This window comes from Ochotona princeps, chromosome 25 (genome assembly GCF_030435755.1).
Source record: "Ochotona princeps isolate mOchPri1 chromosome 25, mOchPri1.hap1, whole genome shotgun sequence".
Lineage (NCBI taxonomy): Eukaryota > Metazoa > Chordata > Mammalia > Lagomorpha > Ochotonidae > Ochotona > Ochotona princeps.
In genome coordinates, this window is record NC_080856.1 from 17,736,350 (window position 1) to 17,752,792 (window position 16,443).

The 16,443-nt window shown below is 47.0% G+C and overlaps 1 protein-coding gene across 22 annotated transcripts in view; it reads left to right on the forward strand.

The window, feature by feature from the left end:
- The window catches only part of ATXN7L1 (ataxin 7 like 1), a 224,662-nt gene that overhangs the window by 164,274 nt on the left and 43,945 nt on the right, over window positions 1–16,443 (forward strand). For 17 of the 22 annotated variants that reach the window (XR_009244220.1, XM_058654954.1, XM_058654953.1 and 14 more), the window contains one exon: window positions 10,987–11,209. Coding sequence is in view for 19 of the 22 variants with exons in the window: in XM_058654954.1 (XP_058510937.1) it covers window positions 10,987–11,209 (223 nt within the window). In the remaining 3 variants the exon portion in view is untranslated. Of the gene's footprint in view, window positions 1–353; window positions 687–8,962; window positions 9,112–10,986; window positions 11,210–13,432; window positions 13,520–16,443 lie in introns of those variants that run through there. The other 5 variants (XM_058654961.1, XM_058654963.1, XM_058654962.1 and 2 more) reach the window with 5 other exon arrangements.

Below are 16,443 nucleotides of genomic sequence, written 5' to 3' on the forward strand. Positions count from 1 at the left end.
GTACAAATTGCTTGAAACCTGTGACCTGTATTTTTCCTGCTTCCCCACTTGGGGGCTGATCCTTGGTCCAGTGTGCTCACACTACCCCCTTTGGCTGAGGGTGGAGCCTGCAGACTGGTCCACTTAAGCCGACTGGTGATATATCTGGCCTGGCTTCTAACAAGGGTTTTGTTTCCAACAGGCCCGTGGAGAAATAAAGGGAAAATGCGCACCCACTTATAATCCTCAGCCAGTTCCTACGTGAATGCCACAAGGGAGTGGCTGAGGGCAGGAGAGCAGGCCCTTTGCTCTGTGTCAAGGGGGTGGGATCCCTTTCTGTCTTTAGGCTTCTGTTTGTATGTAATGCTGCTTCATCTTAAAAGCACGTGTAAAGTTGTGTTTTCACCGAAAGCAGCCAGATCTTTTGCCCCTGAACAAGGGAAAAAGAAAGGAGCAGGAGAGAGGCAGACACCGTCCGTCTCTGGACGCTTGTGTTGACAGGGCACAACCACACCCTGCTTCAAGACAACTTCCTGTTTGCCACTGCCAACTGCCACTCCAAGGAGAACAGAAATGGTTCCGTTATGAGTGGCTTCTGTGGGCCCACAACAGCCTGTGGGGTGAGTAGTTTTGAGAGCTTAGTGGTTCGTGGAGGCTTGGCACTTTCCGTCATGGCTGAACATGGCCCTGCGCTATTGAAATTGGAGGTTGGTATAGACAGGAATAAAGTGATGGCAGCCACTCCTAACTCAGCCTGCATTCCCTACTCCATGTGCTCCTATAGGATTCTCATGAGTGGAAAAATTTTATTTGAGGGCCAGGGAGCGGACAGCAAGCTGCCTGCTTAGGAAAACTGCGATGTGTGTGTGTGTGCACGCGCATGCACCTTAAATCCACATTTTCATGTCTCGAGGGGACTGTATTAAGTGCCTGCTGAGTGTTGGTGATGTTGGCAGCTACCTTCCATGTATTATCAGGCCTCTCACCTTGCATGCATTCCAACAAGAACTGCAGGGAGACGCTGCCGAATACCAGAGGGAATAGGACACACGTCTTCAAGGTGTGTCCCAGCACAGGACAGGCTAGAGCAGTATGGCAGCAATGACAGTATGGGTGGGTCTGAGGTGTGACCTTCTGCACGCTCTCAAGGCCTCTCTGCCCAGCTCACCCTCTGATGTTCCCATGTTGTTGGTTAGCATACTGGAACTTACGGGGTTAAATGACTCTCCCAAGTCGCAAAGCTAATGAATGACAGCACTGGGATCTGAGCCCAGATCTTTTTGATTCCAAAAGACAGCAATGTTTGGTCCACATTACCAGTGATTCCCAAAGCTTGCAGAACCTGAAAATCACCACGGTGCCTTTGTTTGTCTGTCTGTTTGTTTAATACACCCTTGTGGCCCTTGCCCTGATGTCTCAAGAGCAGAGGAGTGCCTGACGCCCAGGTGGCCCATGGTGTGAAAGCACAGCCTTGGGTACTGTCTCAGCCTCCTACATTCGGAATCGTCACTCCATGAAGAGGGCTTTTATGTGTCTGGCCCAGGGCACCTAGAGAAAGGCCACTGAGGTTGCCTCGATGCAGTCAATACTGGAAGATTCAGTCAACTGTTCAGGTAATTTAGTTGCGAGAAATCCTAACTCAGAGCTCTTCCCTTCAAAGACACCCTGACCTTTATTCCTTCAGTGCCCCTGGGGTGGAGACCAACATCTGCTTTGCCACCCTGAGATAGTACCCAACAGCTTTTCTGAAAGCTGGAAGCTGCCAATTTTCACTGAAGCCATGGTGACTCCTGTATTGAAACGTGTGTGTTATGTGCAGTATGTGTGCGGTAGTTGTGGAGAAGGGGTTTCTGATGGAGAAGCTTGGTGTCACACCAAGGGACTGCTTGTCAACCCCTCCTCTACCATGTTGGATCTCCAGCAGGGGAACAACTGCTAGGGCAATAAAAAGCCAAATGTTATTTAGAGGAGCTAGTCTCTGGCTGCAGGTGGTAACCAGCAGACCAAGAAGGACGGTTTACTCTGGGCCTTCAGGCAGCAACTGTCCACTGGTTTGACTTTAACCCATGCTTTTCTTTCCTTCCTACCTTTATACTACCCCTGTTATCCCTTCTTTGACCTGTTGGTGTTGAAGGGCATGTTATGGTTCCTGTTGTTGTCTGCTGTTATAGCTACAGTTAATTAGAGAGACAGAAAGAGAACTCCCATCTGCTACTGCATTCCTCAGATGTGTACAACAGCTGGGACTGGGCTAGGCCCAGCTGGCAGCTAAGAACTCAATCCAAGTCTCCCACATGGTGGGCACTGACTCAGTAACTTACGCTGTCACTGCTGCCTTCCACAGCCTGCACTGGCAGGAAGTTAGAGTGAGGAGCCGGAGCCAAGAATCAGACCCAGGTACTCCTAAGGAGGACCAGGAGCTCTCCCAGCATCTTCAGTGCTAGGCCGTGAACAGCTGCCCATTCTAATCTTTTCCCTGTATGAACTTAAGTGACTTTAACAAGAACTGTGCCTGTTAAGCAAAGCATCCTACACCCTTCCTTTCCCCTCAATCCTCATATTTATGTTAAATGTTTAAGTAATGATTACCATTTACATATTGCAATGCTTTTGATTTTTTTGTGAACTTTGATGTACTGTTTCACATTACACATTTTCCAACATTCAAACGACCCTCATACTTGTCATTTTCAATTATTGCATCATGGATCATGAGGTTGTATGTAGCATTTTTTTTTACTACTATAAACAGTGCTGCTGAGAATATCTTTGAACTTCTTTTTCCTTTGGGGCTCTTTCCTTGGGGTCTATTTTCTAAGCTAACATTGCCAGATTACTGGATCAAAGACTGTGAGTACTTCTTACTTCCTGTCATTACCACCAGGGTGTTCTCCAGAAAAATGTAATCCCGTGAAACCACCACCAGCAACGTGCACATGTGCTTGTCTGTGATTCTTCCTTCCAGCTGGGCCAGATGTCTTGTGAGGCATTTCTGGGGGTTGATGGGGGGGTATTTGGGAGCCCTGGAAAATCCTTGGGACTTCCCAGGTCCTACCCAGTGTGGGTCCTACCCAGTGTGTCCTACCCAGAAGTGTGTGCCTTAGTGTCAGCAACAAGTAGATGAACAGATGGGAGGGAGAATACTACAGAGGCAGTGGGGAGACTTTCCAGTTGTGTGTGAGGGCAGCTCCAAATATGGGAAATGCTCTTTTTGAAGAATCATTTCTTCAGATGCTGAGTATTTGAGGGTTTTTTTCTTTTAATTTGCATTTATTTAATGCTAAATTTATTCCTGAGCCGTAAGTTTTGTTTCTTTAGTTTCTCCCGGAATATTTTACTCGTGTGCTGCTGCTGCTGCTTCTGGTTTAGGAACAATTTCTTCCATTTTCATAAGGGTCTTCTTAGTATGGCAGGGGGAACTCACACCTGGGTAAACTTGACCATGCACTGTGTAGCGTTGATGGCACATCTTTGATGCTTTGTCCTCTTGCATTTGTTCAGTAACCCCGAAAACCTACCATATCCAAACTCTCAGATCAACGTTCCCCTCTGCATTACTGAGCAATGTGTATCACAAATTCAGCACTCTTTGGGGGCAGCCTACTCTGTTATCTGGCACCACAGTTGGGCCTGGATTTATTTACCAACTGTCCTGTTAGAATGACAGAGTGGCACCTGTCACTTTTTTCCCATAATGTCATTCAGATACTTGGTGGTGGTGTGGGGGAGATGAGGTCTAAAATCCCTACTCCAGGCTCTTGCGTTTTACCTAGAGAAACATTGTAAGTTCAAGCACAATATGGCACATAAAATAGTTTCTTTAAAAGGTGAGGAAGAACACACACACACACACACACACACACACACATATTGTAGAAGGACGGGGAAGAAAGGATGCCTCAGCTCCCTGTCTTGTCTAGAGATGGACAGCACGCCCTTGCAGTTGCCCGCCTCGTATGGGGTTCATAAGGAATGTGGTTATGTGATACCACTCCCCAGGTCCCAGATGAGGGGAGATACATCCAGAGAACAGGACTATTTGACTGACAGGTTGGTGGTAGAATTACAAGGGGTGAAGTGTGGCTCTGATCTCGCTCCCTGCCTTATCCCATACTGGTAACTTTTCCGACATGCATACCCACGATGGTCTGCAGTTTCTCGGGTGTTTTCAAAAAGAACACAAAGATTTGGACCTCTTGATTTGCATGTTTTTGTTGGAGGGGGCTGACCACATGCCCCTTTTGTCCGTTGTCTAATGCCTCTTACAGGAAGAACAAGAGGCTGCAGTTGTCTCGTGTAGAAGAAAGCCCATTCTGGGGAACAGTGGTAGAGAGGGCATTGGCTCAGAGTTCCTGTAACCTTGGTCTTGTTTTCTAATCTGCCAAGCTTTAATTTCCCCATCCATAAGAAGGAGGCTAACAGAATCATACTGTTTTGTGAGGGACTGGGGCTAGATTTCGCAAGCTGGCAAAGGAAAAGTAGTTTGTACAGTGCGGGGTACATAGTAAACCCTCGAGAAACCAGCCTAGAACCTGGGAGTTTCAGGGAACTGAGCTGGAATGGGCGCCCACACTGGCATTTGTCAAACAACTCTGGTGCCCACAGCCTCGTGTCATCTAGCAGTGGGTAGGAGACAAGGTATTAAAGAAGATCGAAGGACTTGCGTCCGCAGGCAGCTGTTTAGAGGAGGCACACCCCCTGGAGAAGGGCCTCGGAGGTTGCCGAGCACAGCTCTGCCTGCCTCTCACTGCTGCCTCTGTCCTTGAGCCTTCCCTGTGTCTTTATGTCTTCCCCAGCTGAGGCGGCTGGTTCCTGTGTCCCCTCCATCCTCCCGCCGTGGAGCTATATTTAGAATTTAACTCTAATTGCAGCAAGGGAAACACAGGCCCAGATTCTAGGCCCAGCCCCTGAATAACTTTGTGGCATATGACTCGGGGCAAGTCCTCAAAGATTATATGCCTCTGTTTCCATAGCCAGAAGGTAGGGAAATGTCTCTCTCTCACAGAACAGTGGCAAGATAGAGCCGGAAGGGGTCTGGGTGCCATGGTCCTGACCCTGCTTCCCTGCTTGCGGTTGGTTTCCTTTTATAAAAGATTCCCTGCTTAGAATCTGGACATCCTGGCTGCCACTACTAGAACAGACAGAATCCACTGATGAAACAGAAGCTAGCTATTGATTTGCACCTGGCCTGGGGGAAACTTTGCACTGCCAAGCCAGTAAAAGCCAGGTTACTGGCCTGAGGCCACGTTTTCTGTCTTTTCTTTTCTTTCTTTCTTTCTTTCTTTCATATTTATTTTCATTGGAAAGGCAGATTTACAGAAAAAAGGAGCTACAGAGAGGGAGAGAGACCTTCCATCTGCTGGTTCACTCTCTAAGTGACTGCAGTGACCAGAGCTGAGCTCTGATACAAAGCCATGAGCTTCCTTGGGGTTTCCCATGCAGGTGTAGGGTCTCAAGTCTTTGAGCCATCCTCTACGGCTTTTCCAGGTCGCAAGCACAGAGTTGGATGGGAAGTGGAACAGACGGGACACGAACCAGTGCCTGTATGGGGTCCTGGCAGTTGCAAGTTGATGATTTTGCTGCTGAGCCATAGTGCCAGGTCCAAGGCCATGTTTTTAGAGACCAAAGGTGACCATAAAACCCAAACTCTATTTAGGAGAGGATTGTTCCCTTAAAATCCGTATTGCAGGGCCAGGCATGGTAGCTTAGTGGCTAAAGTCCTTGCCTTGATCGTGCCGGAATCCCACATAGACGCAGTTTCTAATCCTGGCAGCCCCACTTCCCATCCAGCTCCTTGCTTGTGGCCTGGGAAAGCAGTAGAGGATGGTCCAAAGCCTTAGGACCCTGCACATGCGTGGGAGACCTAGAGGAAATTTCTGGCTCCTGCCTTTGGATCGGCGCAGCTCCAGCTGTTGCGGCCACTTGGGAGTGAATCATCAGACAGAAGATGTTCCTCTATGTCTCTCTTTCTTTCTGTGTATCTGACTTTGCAATAAAAATAAATAAATCTTTTAAAGAAATCCCTGTTGCAAAGTTTCCAACATGTTTTTTTCTAAAAATGATGCGTGGAACCACCCTATGTGTCTGCAGCCAGCACAGTTATCCACAGGATGTCTGTAGGTTATAATGCAGGACCCTAATGGTACAAGTATGAAAATATCCCAGTGAATAGCACAGCAGGGAAGGGAGAAGTCTGGATTTTTGCTAAAATGAGTTGCCTGAGAACCTAGTGGATATTATCTTCAGTGATTAAGAGGAGGAGATTGTGGAGACGCGAGGGCTCCCCGTACCTGTCAGAGTTGTAGACAGCTGAGCTAAGAATCAGTGTCTGCGGGCTCCCTGCTCAGCAGGTCCCCAGGGTGGCCTCCTGCACCTGCACCTGGGTTTTGAAGGAGTACAGGTGAAGCAAGTGCGCCTGGAGCAGTCAGCTGCTAAGGCCTTGCCAGACTTCAAGTGATGGAAATGCTCCCCGACCCCAGCTGTTTGGGTTTGAGGTTTTGTGCTGTGTGGGGGTGCTGACTATGGAGGCTCTGCACAAGTACCCATGAGTCAGGCAAGGGAGGTTGTCCTGCATGCAGCAGCCTGTTCCCAGGATTCCTGGTGGGAGAGTTCAGAGTTCAGACATGAACTCTGAAGATTTCTTCAGATCACATGCTTCCTAGTTCTGTGAATGATTGTGAGACAAACCTAGGAAGCTGTGCTCTCCACCCCTTTTTGCCTGGAGAGCCTGCCTGCTCCTGTCACCAGTCTGCTGAAGGACGAAAACGTGCAAGTCTCCTACAGGTGCCTTACAGGAGAAGCACAGTCCGAATAGGAACAGGGTCTTTCTGTAAAATCTTTTCATTCGGCCCTAGCTGAGACATCAGTTCTACCCATTTTCTGGAACAATGTCATGACCACTTAAACCCTGATAGTTGAGCCACTTACAGTTCTTACATTTCTCACCTACACCAGTAGAGAGCCAGCTTGTTCCCTCAGCTGAGGGGTAGAAATGTGGGCTTTGTGGATGTAATACCTTGAAGGAGTGTTACATCAGAACCACAAAGAACAGTTTCACAGGTAGAAAATTTTGTGTTAGCCTACTTACTGCCATACATAATTTGCACATCTGGGTCCGGCACAATGGCTCAGTGGCTGAATTCTTGCATTGCACATGCTGGGATCCCATGTGGGCACCAGTTCGTGTCCCAGGTACTCCACTTCCCTTGCAGCTCCCTGATTGTGACCTGGGGAAAGCAGTCAAGGAGGACCCAAAGCCTTGGAACCTGTACCCGCATAGGAGACCTGGAAGAGGCTCCTGCTCCTGGCTTTGGATCGGCTCAGTTCTGGCCATTGCAGTCACTTGAGAAGTGAACCATTGGATGGAGGACCTTTCTCTCTGTATCTCCTTTCTATAATCCTCCTTTCCAATAAAAATAAATAAATCTAAAAAAAAAAAAAGATTTGCACATTAAAATAAACAAAAACCCATCAAGCATAAAGATCAGTTCTCAGATTTCAGTGAATATTCAATTTCAGTGAATATGCAATTTGTTCTTTTAATGAATCCATGAGGGATTTATAAATCTAAAATGTAAAAATTTTAAAAACCTAATTCATTGTTTTTCCTGAAAGGTTAGCAGTGATATGTCAGCCAAGGTCAATAACCAGAATTCTCTGGGACAGTGATTTTAGAATTGCTGTTCTGATCCATTTCTTTTTATCCTTAATGGCATTCTTCATTGTGATTTCTCTTGCTCACTTGTATAAGTTTTCTTTATTATATATTATTTGAGAGACAGACAGAGAGATTGATAGAGAGAGGACTCCCATCTGCTGGTTTACTCCCCAGATGTCTGCAATAACCAGGCCTGGGCTCGGGCTGAAGCTGGAAGTCAGGGCTACACTCCAGCTCTCCCATGTGGATGACAGGAACCCACTTACCTGAGGCATTAACACCGTCTCCCAGGGTTGAAACCTGGAGCCAGAGCCACATGTAGGACTTGGCTTCTCCAATGCAGAACACGGGCATCTTAACTGGTATCTTTACTGCTAGGCTAAACACCCACCTCTAGTTGCATAATTATTTGTCTTCATTATTCACGGCTATCTCCCACCTAAACTGTGGAGTATTTCTGTACCACCCCCACTCCTACTACAAGCTTTGAGCAAGTGAATGCATGAAGAGTACAGAAGTGTCTAAGTAGTGGTAAAAATGAGAGTCCTATTTTAGTATTGGAAATCTCTGCCAAAAGTTTTATTCTGTGCTTAAGAAGAAATTTCTGAAGGGTAGAACTGTGGATTGGAAGGAGACTTGGTTCTTGTCCCAGCATTGCAATCACCTAGCTTTGCCCTGCAGAATGGTAACTGCTCACCTCACCTCTCAGAATGGAGGTCAAACTAACTGACTTTTAAGATCCAGTCTGACTTTCAGTGATTCTGAGTTCTGTATTTCCTGCTTCCCCGAATTCAGATCTTATTCAAAGTACACCTTGTGTTCTACCTTTCTGAGAAACGGGCCTGTGTCTATGGAGTAGCCATTGGCCCTGACCTTGGCAATCACCAGGCCAGTCAACCCTGAGGAAAATGGAGACACCTGACTGCTTCCCGCCTGTCTCTCAGGGACTATAAAGGCCAGTGGTAGTTCACAAAGGATGGCTTCCTCCAAGGAAGATTCTGCCTGAGTAAACCATTCCAACACCCCAGATATTAGGTATTGCCACAGAATCTAGGAATTGAGAGATGAGAAAATAAGGAGCAGATACAAGTATGCCTTGTATTTATGATGGATGGGGTAAAAAAGAAGACTTAGAAGCCACCCAGGGACCCACTTCATGCTCAGATAAAGCCACGAAAAGCAAGAAGGTTTAAATGGTGAACTCAGGGTCACCAGCCTGATGAGTGCTGTGGCTGAGGCTAGAGCCTGGATCTCCTGGGGCCCCGCCCAGCATTTCTCTTTGCTCATAAACTGACCTTGGCTTTCAGAACTTCAACAGGATGACTTGCAGGAACTGAGCAGAGGATACAAGGTCTACTCTGAGTCAAAGAGGAAAGCAACCCTCAGGGGTTACTGTGTGCACTGAGCAGACAAAAGTACCTGATGATCGGGTGATTCACTTAAAGCAGAAGACCAGCCTGCTTGGCAGTGGAGGGGTAAGCAGGAGAACAGAGAAACCCCAAACTCCTGTCTGGCTTTCCCCCTCTCGCCAGGTACCTGACATCGCAACCAGAAATGCCCACTAACAGCAAGCTCCTGAGACAGAGCCGTGTTCGTGGTGGGGTCCATCTGCGCCGCTCACCCCCTCCATTATCACCTCTGACCCACATTGCCCCTTTTGTGGTCTCCTTTGCTTCCCATCAGGATGGCTGTTAACAATCGCACTTGTTTATTCAATGCATATTAATTAAGTACTCTCTGTGGGGCACAAGAGAACCAGGCCTGAGGATCTCAGGAGCTTTCATCTTTTTATGGCTTAGGATTTCTTACTGTAATAGCGTACAGAGTTTTAAAGAGAGAGAGAGCGAGAGAGAGAGAGAGAGTGTGTGTGTGTGTGTGTGTATGTGTGTCTGAGGTCTCTGACAATCCACCATAGAAGATGTGACTCAAATTTTACTCTATCCTGGTGGGTGTTTTCATCATTTCTGTTGAGTGGAGTCACAGGGGCTAATGAAGTGTGAACAAGTAAAGTGTCCCTGCCCAGAGCTGTAGTAGTGTTTTGCTTTTGGTTTTTTGTTTGTTTTTTAAGATTGATTTATTTTACTGGAAGGGCAGATGTACAGAGAGGAAGAGAGACAGAGAGGAAGATTTTCCGTCCGATGATTCACTCCCCAAGTGAGTGCAACAGCCAGTGCTGTGCCGATCTGAAGCCAGAAGCCAGGAGCTTCTTTCCGGGTCTCCCACACAGGTGCAGGTTCCCAAGGCCCTAGGCCGTCCTCGACTGCCTTCCCAAGCCACAAGCAGGGAGCTGGATGGGAAGTGGAGCTGCCAGGATTAGAACCGGCGACCATATGGGATCCCAGTGCGTTCAAGGCAAGGACCTTAACCATCACAGTATCGTGCTGGACCCTGCTTTTGTTTTTTTAACTTGAGAAATAGAGCATTGTCTTCAGCTGATTTATTCACTACAGGTCCACAATGGCCAGAATTAGGCCAGGCCAATGACAGAAGCCAAGAACATAATCTAGTTCTCACACATGAAGGGCAAGAACCCAGTTATTTAATTCATCACTTGCTATCTCCCAGGATGTGCATTATCCAGAAGCTGGAGCCAGGAGTTGGAGCTAAGAATTGAACCCAAGCATTCTGGCATGAGACACAGGTGTCTTAACCCACAACTTAACCTTAGAACCCTAGTATTTTCTATAGACTCCCAGGCCTAGTCCACGCCACACCCACATCTGCAAGTTCCACTTGAGTAGCCACTTCAGTATCCACGTCCTCCGTCCTCCACAGTGTTGTAGCCTTGAACTTCAGCGGGCCTCAGAGAGGCCACATCATTCATGTGTCAAACAGACTGCTCTCCAGTCCCAAGAAGAAATAGATGCTAGGCTGCTTCCTGGCTCCCAAGTACCTGCTTGTCCCTGCTTGTCCCTCTGACTTTAGTGCCCCCATGGAGGGTAAGCTTTGAGAATTTCCTGTTTATTCTTTTGAGAGTCCTGCCCTACCCACTGCCTTGGGAACCTTGTGGCTTCAGGAGAGTCGTGTGACTGTCCCACTATTCAGGTGATACCTTGCCCATCCTGCTGTGCAAGCGGTTTTGTGTCAGGATGGCCAGGAGATGCCTTCCAAGAAGAACCTGGGTGTTAGCTCTGGCTGGCATTGGATGCAGAAACCAGAGAGTAAACAGTGCTGGTTGGCAAACTAGGAGCAGACACCAGGACAGACCACTGTCAGAACAGAAGCCTCAGGGATGCTGGCCCAACAAAGAAAGCCCTTCCCCTTGCCTGCCTGAGTGTTACAGGGTGAGTGTGGGAGAGGCTCGTCTTCTGCAGATGCTGTGCTCAGTGTTGTTCTTTCTCCCATTGTAGAGAGAAGACACAGTTCGATGTGTAGACCTTTTCCCTCGCCAGCGTCTCCAGCCTGCACTGCCAAGACATCCCTAGCACAGGTGAAAACAAAAGTCTGTCTCGGCGGCCATAACCCTGCCAGCAGCACCTCAAAGCCATTCAAAACGCCCAAAGACAATCCACTTACCTCCAGCAGCAAACAGCACACGGTCTTTCCTGCAAAGGGATCGCGAGATAAACCATGGTGAGTGCATGGTGCTGGCAGCTGGCAGCCATCTGTCCTCACCACCTGTCCCTGTCACCATGGGGAAGGGTGTGAGTCCCCTAGCTTTGTGTGCTGGGCTTTGGGCAAACTGAGGAGGGAGTGGACAGGTACCCAGCTTGGTGGAGTTAGGGTTCCAGATACGAGAAGGAACAAGGGATTCCTCTGCCTGGCAGGGGAGTGGTTTTCTTCTCTTGAGGGCTGAGCTCAGTTGAGTCTGAGAAAAGGGCAATAGTCTGAGAAAAGGCAAATAACAGTCACATCGTTACCTCTCAGTTAAAGAGAAGTCCTAGTGTCAATCATCAAAAACAAACTCTGCTAGGAAGGAGCAAAGCTGGAGGCTCTCACACATAGACGGCTGCCCGCCCCACCTGCCTTTCTGCTATGAGCAGCCAGATCCCAGCAGAGTCAGGAAACTGGAGCTGAACAAGGGACGAAGAGAGGAAAGCCTAGGAGAACAGAGTCCCTTGAGTAGGGTGGGTAAGAGCAAGTTACAGGTGACTGCGAAAAACTAGAGACTTTTAATTCGTTTTTTTAAAATCTCAGTCTTTACCAGAAAGTCAGAGAAAGTGACCTGAAAATCAGACAGGTAGGAACCCAACCTGAAAGCAGAGAAGATGAGCATGTTCAAATACCATCAGCATCTGCCATGGGGCCCTTAAGGACCAGCTGATTACTGTGCTCCAGTCTTATCTTGCAGGCCTCCAGAATGCAGACAAGGAAAAAGTGTAGAGTCTGTCCAATTTATGTATCTAGGGAGAGAAAGTATTCTGTTCATTAACAACAGTTCATTACACTCAACTTCATACCCAGGAAACCATCCGTCAGAGAGTTTGTCACTATATGCTGAAAATGATGATGACTTAGTAAAGAAATATAAATTATGCTGGATCAATTCAAGAGCCTCTTTTGATAGAATGGAAAGGCTTAGGGTTGGCTAGGGAGGAGAGGAGCACCCGCTAGGGTCTCATGAACAAGCTTCGTTCTCTCCCAGTTGTTGGGATCGCAAGTCCCTTCCATGACACAGCTGGGGAGGGAGGTTCTGGGCCAGCCCAGTGACAGGGCAAATCTCCCAGTCACTGCTGTGTTTTAGTCCCTCTTATCAGTGGCCTGGGACGGTCCCCAAGAGTTTGCTTCTTGGGGCTGCATGGGTACCTCCCTGAGGTAGGCGTACAAGCTCTGGAATTGCTGCCATTCTACAAACTTCAGCATGTGCCCTTGGGCAAGTTATTGGATATGTTGTGCCTTCATTTTCTCATCTGTAAAATGGAGCCAGAAATAGCTTTACCCAATGGGATTGTTGTAAAAGCTAAGTAAGCTGATTTTTATAAAGCCGAAAGAACAGTATGAAGATCATAGCTCATGGCTTATAGATTCTTGAGGCTAGCTTCCCATAACCTGGGATAAGGATTGAAAAGTCTTATCTCTCTTAAAAATAAAGAAATGGCTCTTCAGAGAGAGTCAAGATGAAACAGGAAGTGATTAAATCATTTCTTTGGAGTCCAGAAATGAGCTAAACGGAAGTGGACTAGAGAAACCTAGACAGTTATGGATGGTCATACAATGAACTCACCTAGTTACAGAACAGGCGCGGGATCTCCTGGGGGCCCAGACATCAAAAAGCATTTTCCAAAGAGAGAAACTACTGGGTTTATGTTCATCCCCACCCAGGCTCTCTCCTCCCAATGGCAAGTCAGCATTGTTTCACACACTTATTAAGACATGCTGTGGGCAAGACCCCTTCCCTAACGGGCTTGTTTCTATCTCTAATTGATAGAAAACAGATTTTTAAAGAACCCTAAGAACCACTAGCCAGAGTCCAGAAATGAATACATAAAAGGATTGAAAAGAGTGATGGGGTTTGTGGCACAGTAGATTAAGCCACTTCTTGGGACACACGTATCCCATTTCACACTGCTTGGCTTGAATTCTGGCTATTAACACCTTCAATCCAGCTCCCTGCTAATGCATCCTGGGAGGCAGCAGATGGTTAGGCGCCTGCCACTCACATGGGAGACCCAAGTGAAGTTATAGACTCCCTGGCTTCAGCCTGGCCAATCCCTGGCTGTTTGGGAGCATTTGGGAGGTAAAGTAGTAGATGGAAGATTTCTCTTTCTCTCTGTCTCTCTTGCTCTCTCTGTCACTCTGCCTTTCAAGTAAGATGAAAGTAAATAAGCAAACTTTTTTTTTAATTTTAAAAAAAGGATTGCAAGGAGCGAGAAAAAGGAAGACTAGAGTGCTACCTTGTGTGAAGAAGGAAAAGCTAACAGTGACTCACCCACCTTCAAGTAGGTAAACATGCTGAGACGGAACAGGGCAGGTGCACTGCGAACAAGGTCCCATGGTGTCCTGACCGTTCTCACCTCTAGTCTGCCAGACTCCAACTTCAAGTAGGTAAACATGCTGAGAAGGAACAGGGCAGGTGCACCACGAACAAGGCCCTAGGGTATCCTGACTGTTCTCACCTCCAGTCTGCCAGGGCACGGAGTCCCCAAGGCAGGGAGATGTGACTGGGAAACCCAGAGGGCTCCCTCAGCCTCAATCCCAGACATCTTCCCCAGAGTGAAATGTGGGAAAATCCATCAGTGCTGAGCGAAGGGCAAGACAAGTGAGTCCAAGTCTGGTCTCTGCCACTAACTTTCTGTGTGCCCTTGAACTAGTCACTGCTCTGTATCCCATTTTTCAGGTCCAATTATTTTGTGATTCCAAATCATAGTCCATTTACAGATTCTCGGAGTTCCTTATCTCCTGAATGAAGACTTAACAGCTTAGCCACCAAATTGCCAACAAACTCCCCATCTCAATCCTGATCATCCAGCAGCACCCTATTCCACCAGCTTTCCCCGTATATCTTCTCCTGGTACTTTTGCCTAGAAAAATCCATCTATCTTGACTCACTATAACATTGTTTCTAAGATGTATTTATTAATGTGAAGGGTAGTGAAAGAGAGAGAAAGAGATAGTTTCTGTGTACTGGTTCATTCTCCAAATGCGAGCAAAAGCCAGAACTATGCCAGGCTGAAGCCAGAAATCAGAAACTCAATCCAGGTCTCCCCGTTGCGTGACAGGGACCTGACCAGCATCACCTGCTGCCTCCCTGCATTAGCAGGAAGCCAAGATTGGAAACAGGGCCCAGAGTCAAACCTAGGATCTCTAAAATAGGAGATGGATATTGCAAACAGTGCACCACACACTTGCTCCTAATGTTTAAAACTTTGTATTCATTTAATAGCAGATGTCTGGGGTTAAACCAGGGCCAAAGGCAGAAGTTGGAATTGCAATCCAAATCTCCCATGTGAATAAGAGAAAAATCAGTTAGTTGAGCTAACTGGGCCTGTATGTTAGCACCAGACCAAAACCAGAAGCTGGAGGTGGGCATTGAACCCAGGAACCTCCCATATGGCATGTAGGCATCATAACCTGAAAACTAGCCACTAGGTGAAATTTTTATCTTCCTTCTTACTTTAAAGAAATTTTTTTTATTGTAAAAAAGACATGGCATGAAGTTTACCATTTTAATCTTGCATTTTTTCCCTTTGTCTCACTCTTTCCCATTATTTGTCTTTCAGCTTCAGCTGAAGTGTGACCTCTTGTGAAAAACTTTTTCTGAGTCCTGAGCCTGGGTTAGGTGCCTGACTGCTATCCTAGCAGTATCAGCTCTTTATCACGTTGTATTCTGTGTTCTGCAGAACTTACACCTGTCTCTTGTACAGATCCCCTAAGACAGTATCTGTGTCCTTGAAAACTCTATGTCCTTAAGATTGCAGAACACAGTTGTACAGGTTAAGCCTTGTATATGAGGCCTGGCTAAAGACGTAAATAGGAGATGAAGGCCATTGGTCTATCATATACCCGGTGTTGCTGCATCCAGGCCTGTTCCTATTTTGCTAATAAAGGTGCATATATGTGAGCCCTGTGTACACCCAGTACTTATAGAATTGTCACATAGTATTATAGTAGGTACGCACTGCATGTTAGGGCATAGCAGGTTAAACTGTTGCTTGGGACACCTGTATCTCATATCCGTTTAAATCCCTGCCATTTCACTTCTGATCCAGCTTCCTGCTAATGCGCCTGGGAAGAAACAGATGATCAGCCAGATTCTTGGTTCGTTGCCACTGGCCCTGGCTGTTGTGGGCATTTAAGGAGTGGACCAAGTAGATAGACAACAGATATCCCTCCCTCCACCCCCATCCTGTGTGTGTGGTGTTTGTGTTTCTGTGTATCTCTCTACATTTCTATATATATATATATATATATATATATATATATATATATATATATATATATATATATACACATATTGTTTTAAATTGTAAGCAGAAAGTAAGAATGTGCCAAAGTATTTCCACATGGGGAGCAGCAGGATATAGACCTGGGTAGAGAGCAAGGGCCAGATTATAAAGTTCCACTGCAGTGCTAAAATCAAAAGTTTGGACTTCACCCTGGAAACTGCACAGAGCTGTTCACGGAGCGACTTTCTGCTGTAGTCAGACACCCTGCATCAGTGGCCGGAACATTGCATAATCGAGAGGAAGTATGTTGACAGTCTGACTCTGGGCAGGTTCAGTGGACATGTATAGAAGGAGCTGGGTGGGAGAAATTTTCAGAACACCACAGGACTGCAGAGCTTGCTGTCTATAGGGCTAGAATACAGGAGGAGAGTCTAGAGTGTCGAATCTGTCTCTGGCTTGGACAGCTCGGTGTCTGCTCCTGTTACTTCCTAAGGGGGAAGATGATCATGTCCTGCATTCATGGAAGGAAGAAGATGAGTTCAGGCAGTGGCCTGTGCAGACTGAGAGCTACAGCGAATTGTCTGGTGGGTGCTGCAGATTGACACCCAGAGGTCAGGAGAGAGGTAGGATTGAGACAAGTGTGGGGAATGTCCAGCCTGCAGGCCTTATGAAGCCAGTGGAATTGCTTGGTATGGCCCTGCCAGGGCAACCGTGGGCGAGACTCCAAATTCAGTAAATCTATAGCAGGTTCATTTATAAGCTGATAATTTTGTCTGGCCTGCAGATGATGTTACAAATATCCAAATTGCCTTAGGCAGAAAAAATAGAGTCTTGAAAGTCATTTGTGTAGTCATGGACATTGACACTGGGTACAGATGTGGGTACAGATGTGGCTCCCAGGAAAGGACGAGGGATGGGGCGGGCAGTCTGAGGTCAGGGCCTTAGAGAGTGGAGCAAAGGAAGCAACCACATTGAAAAAAA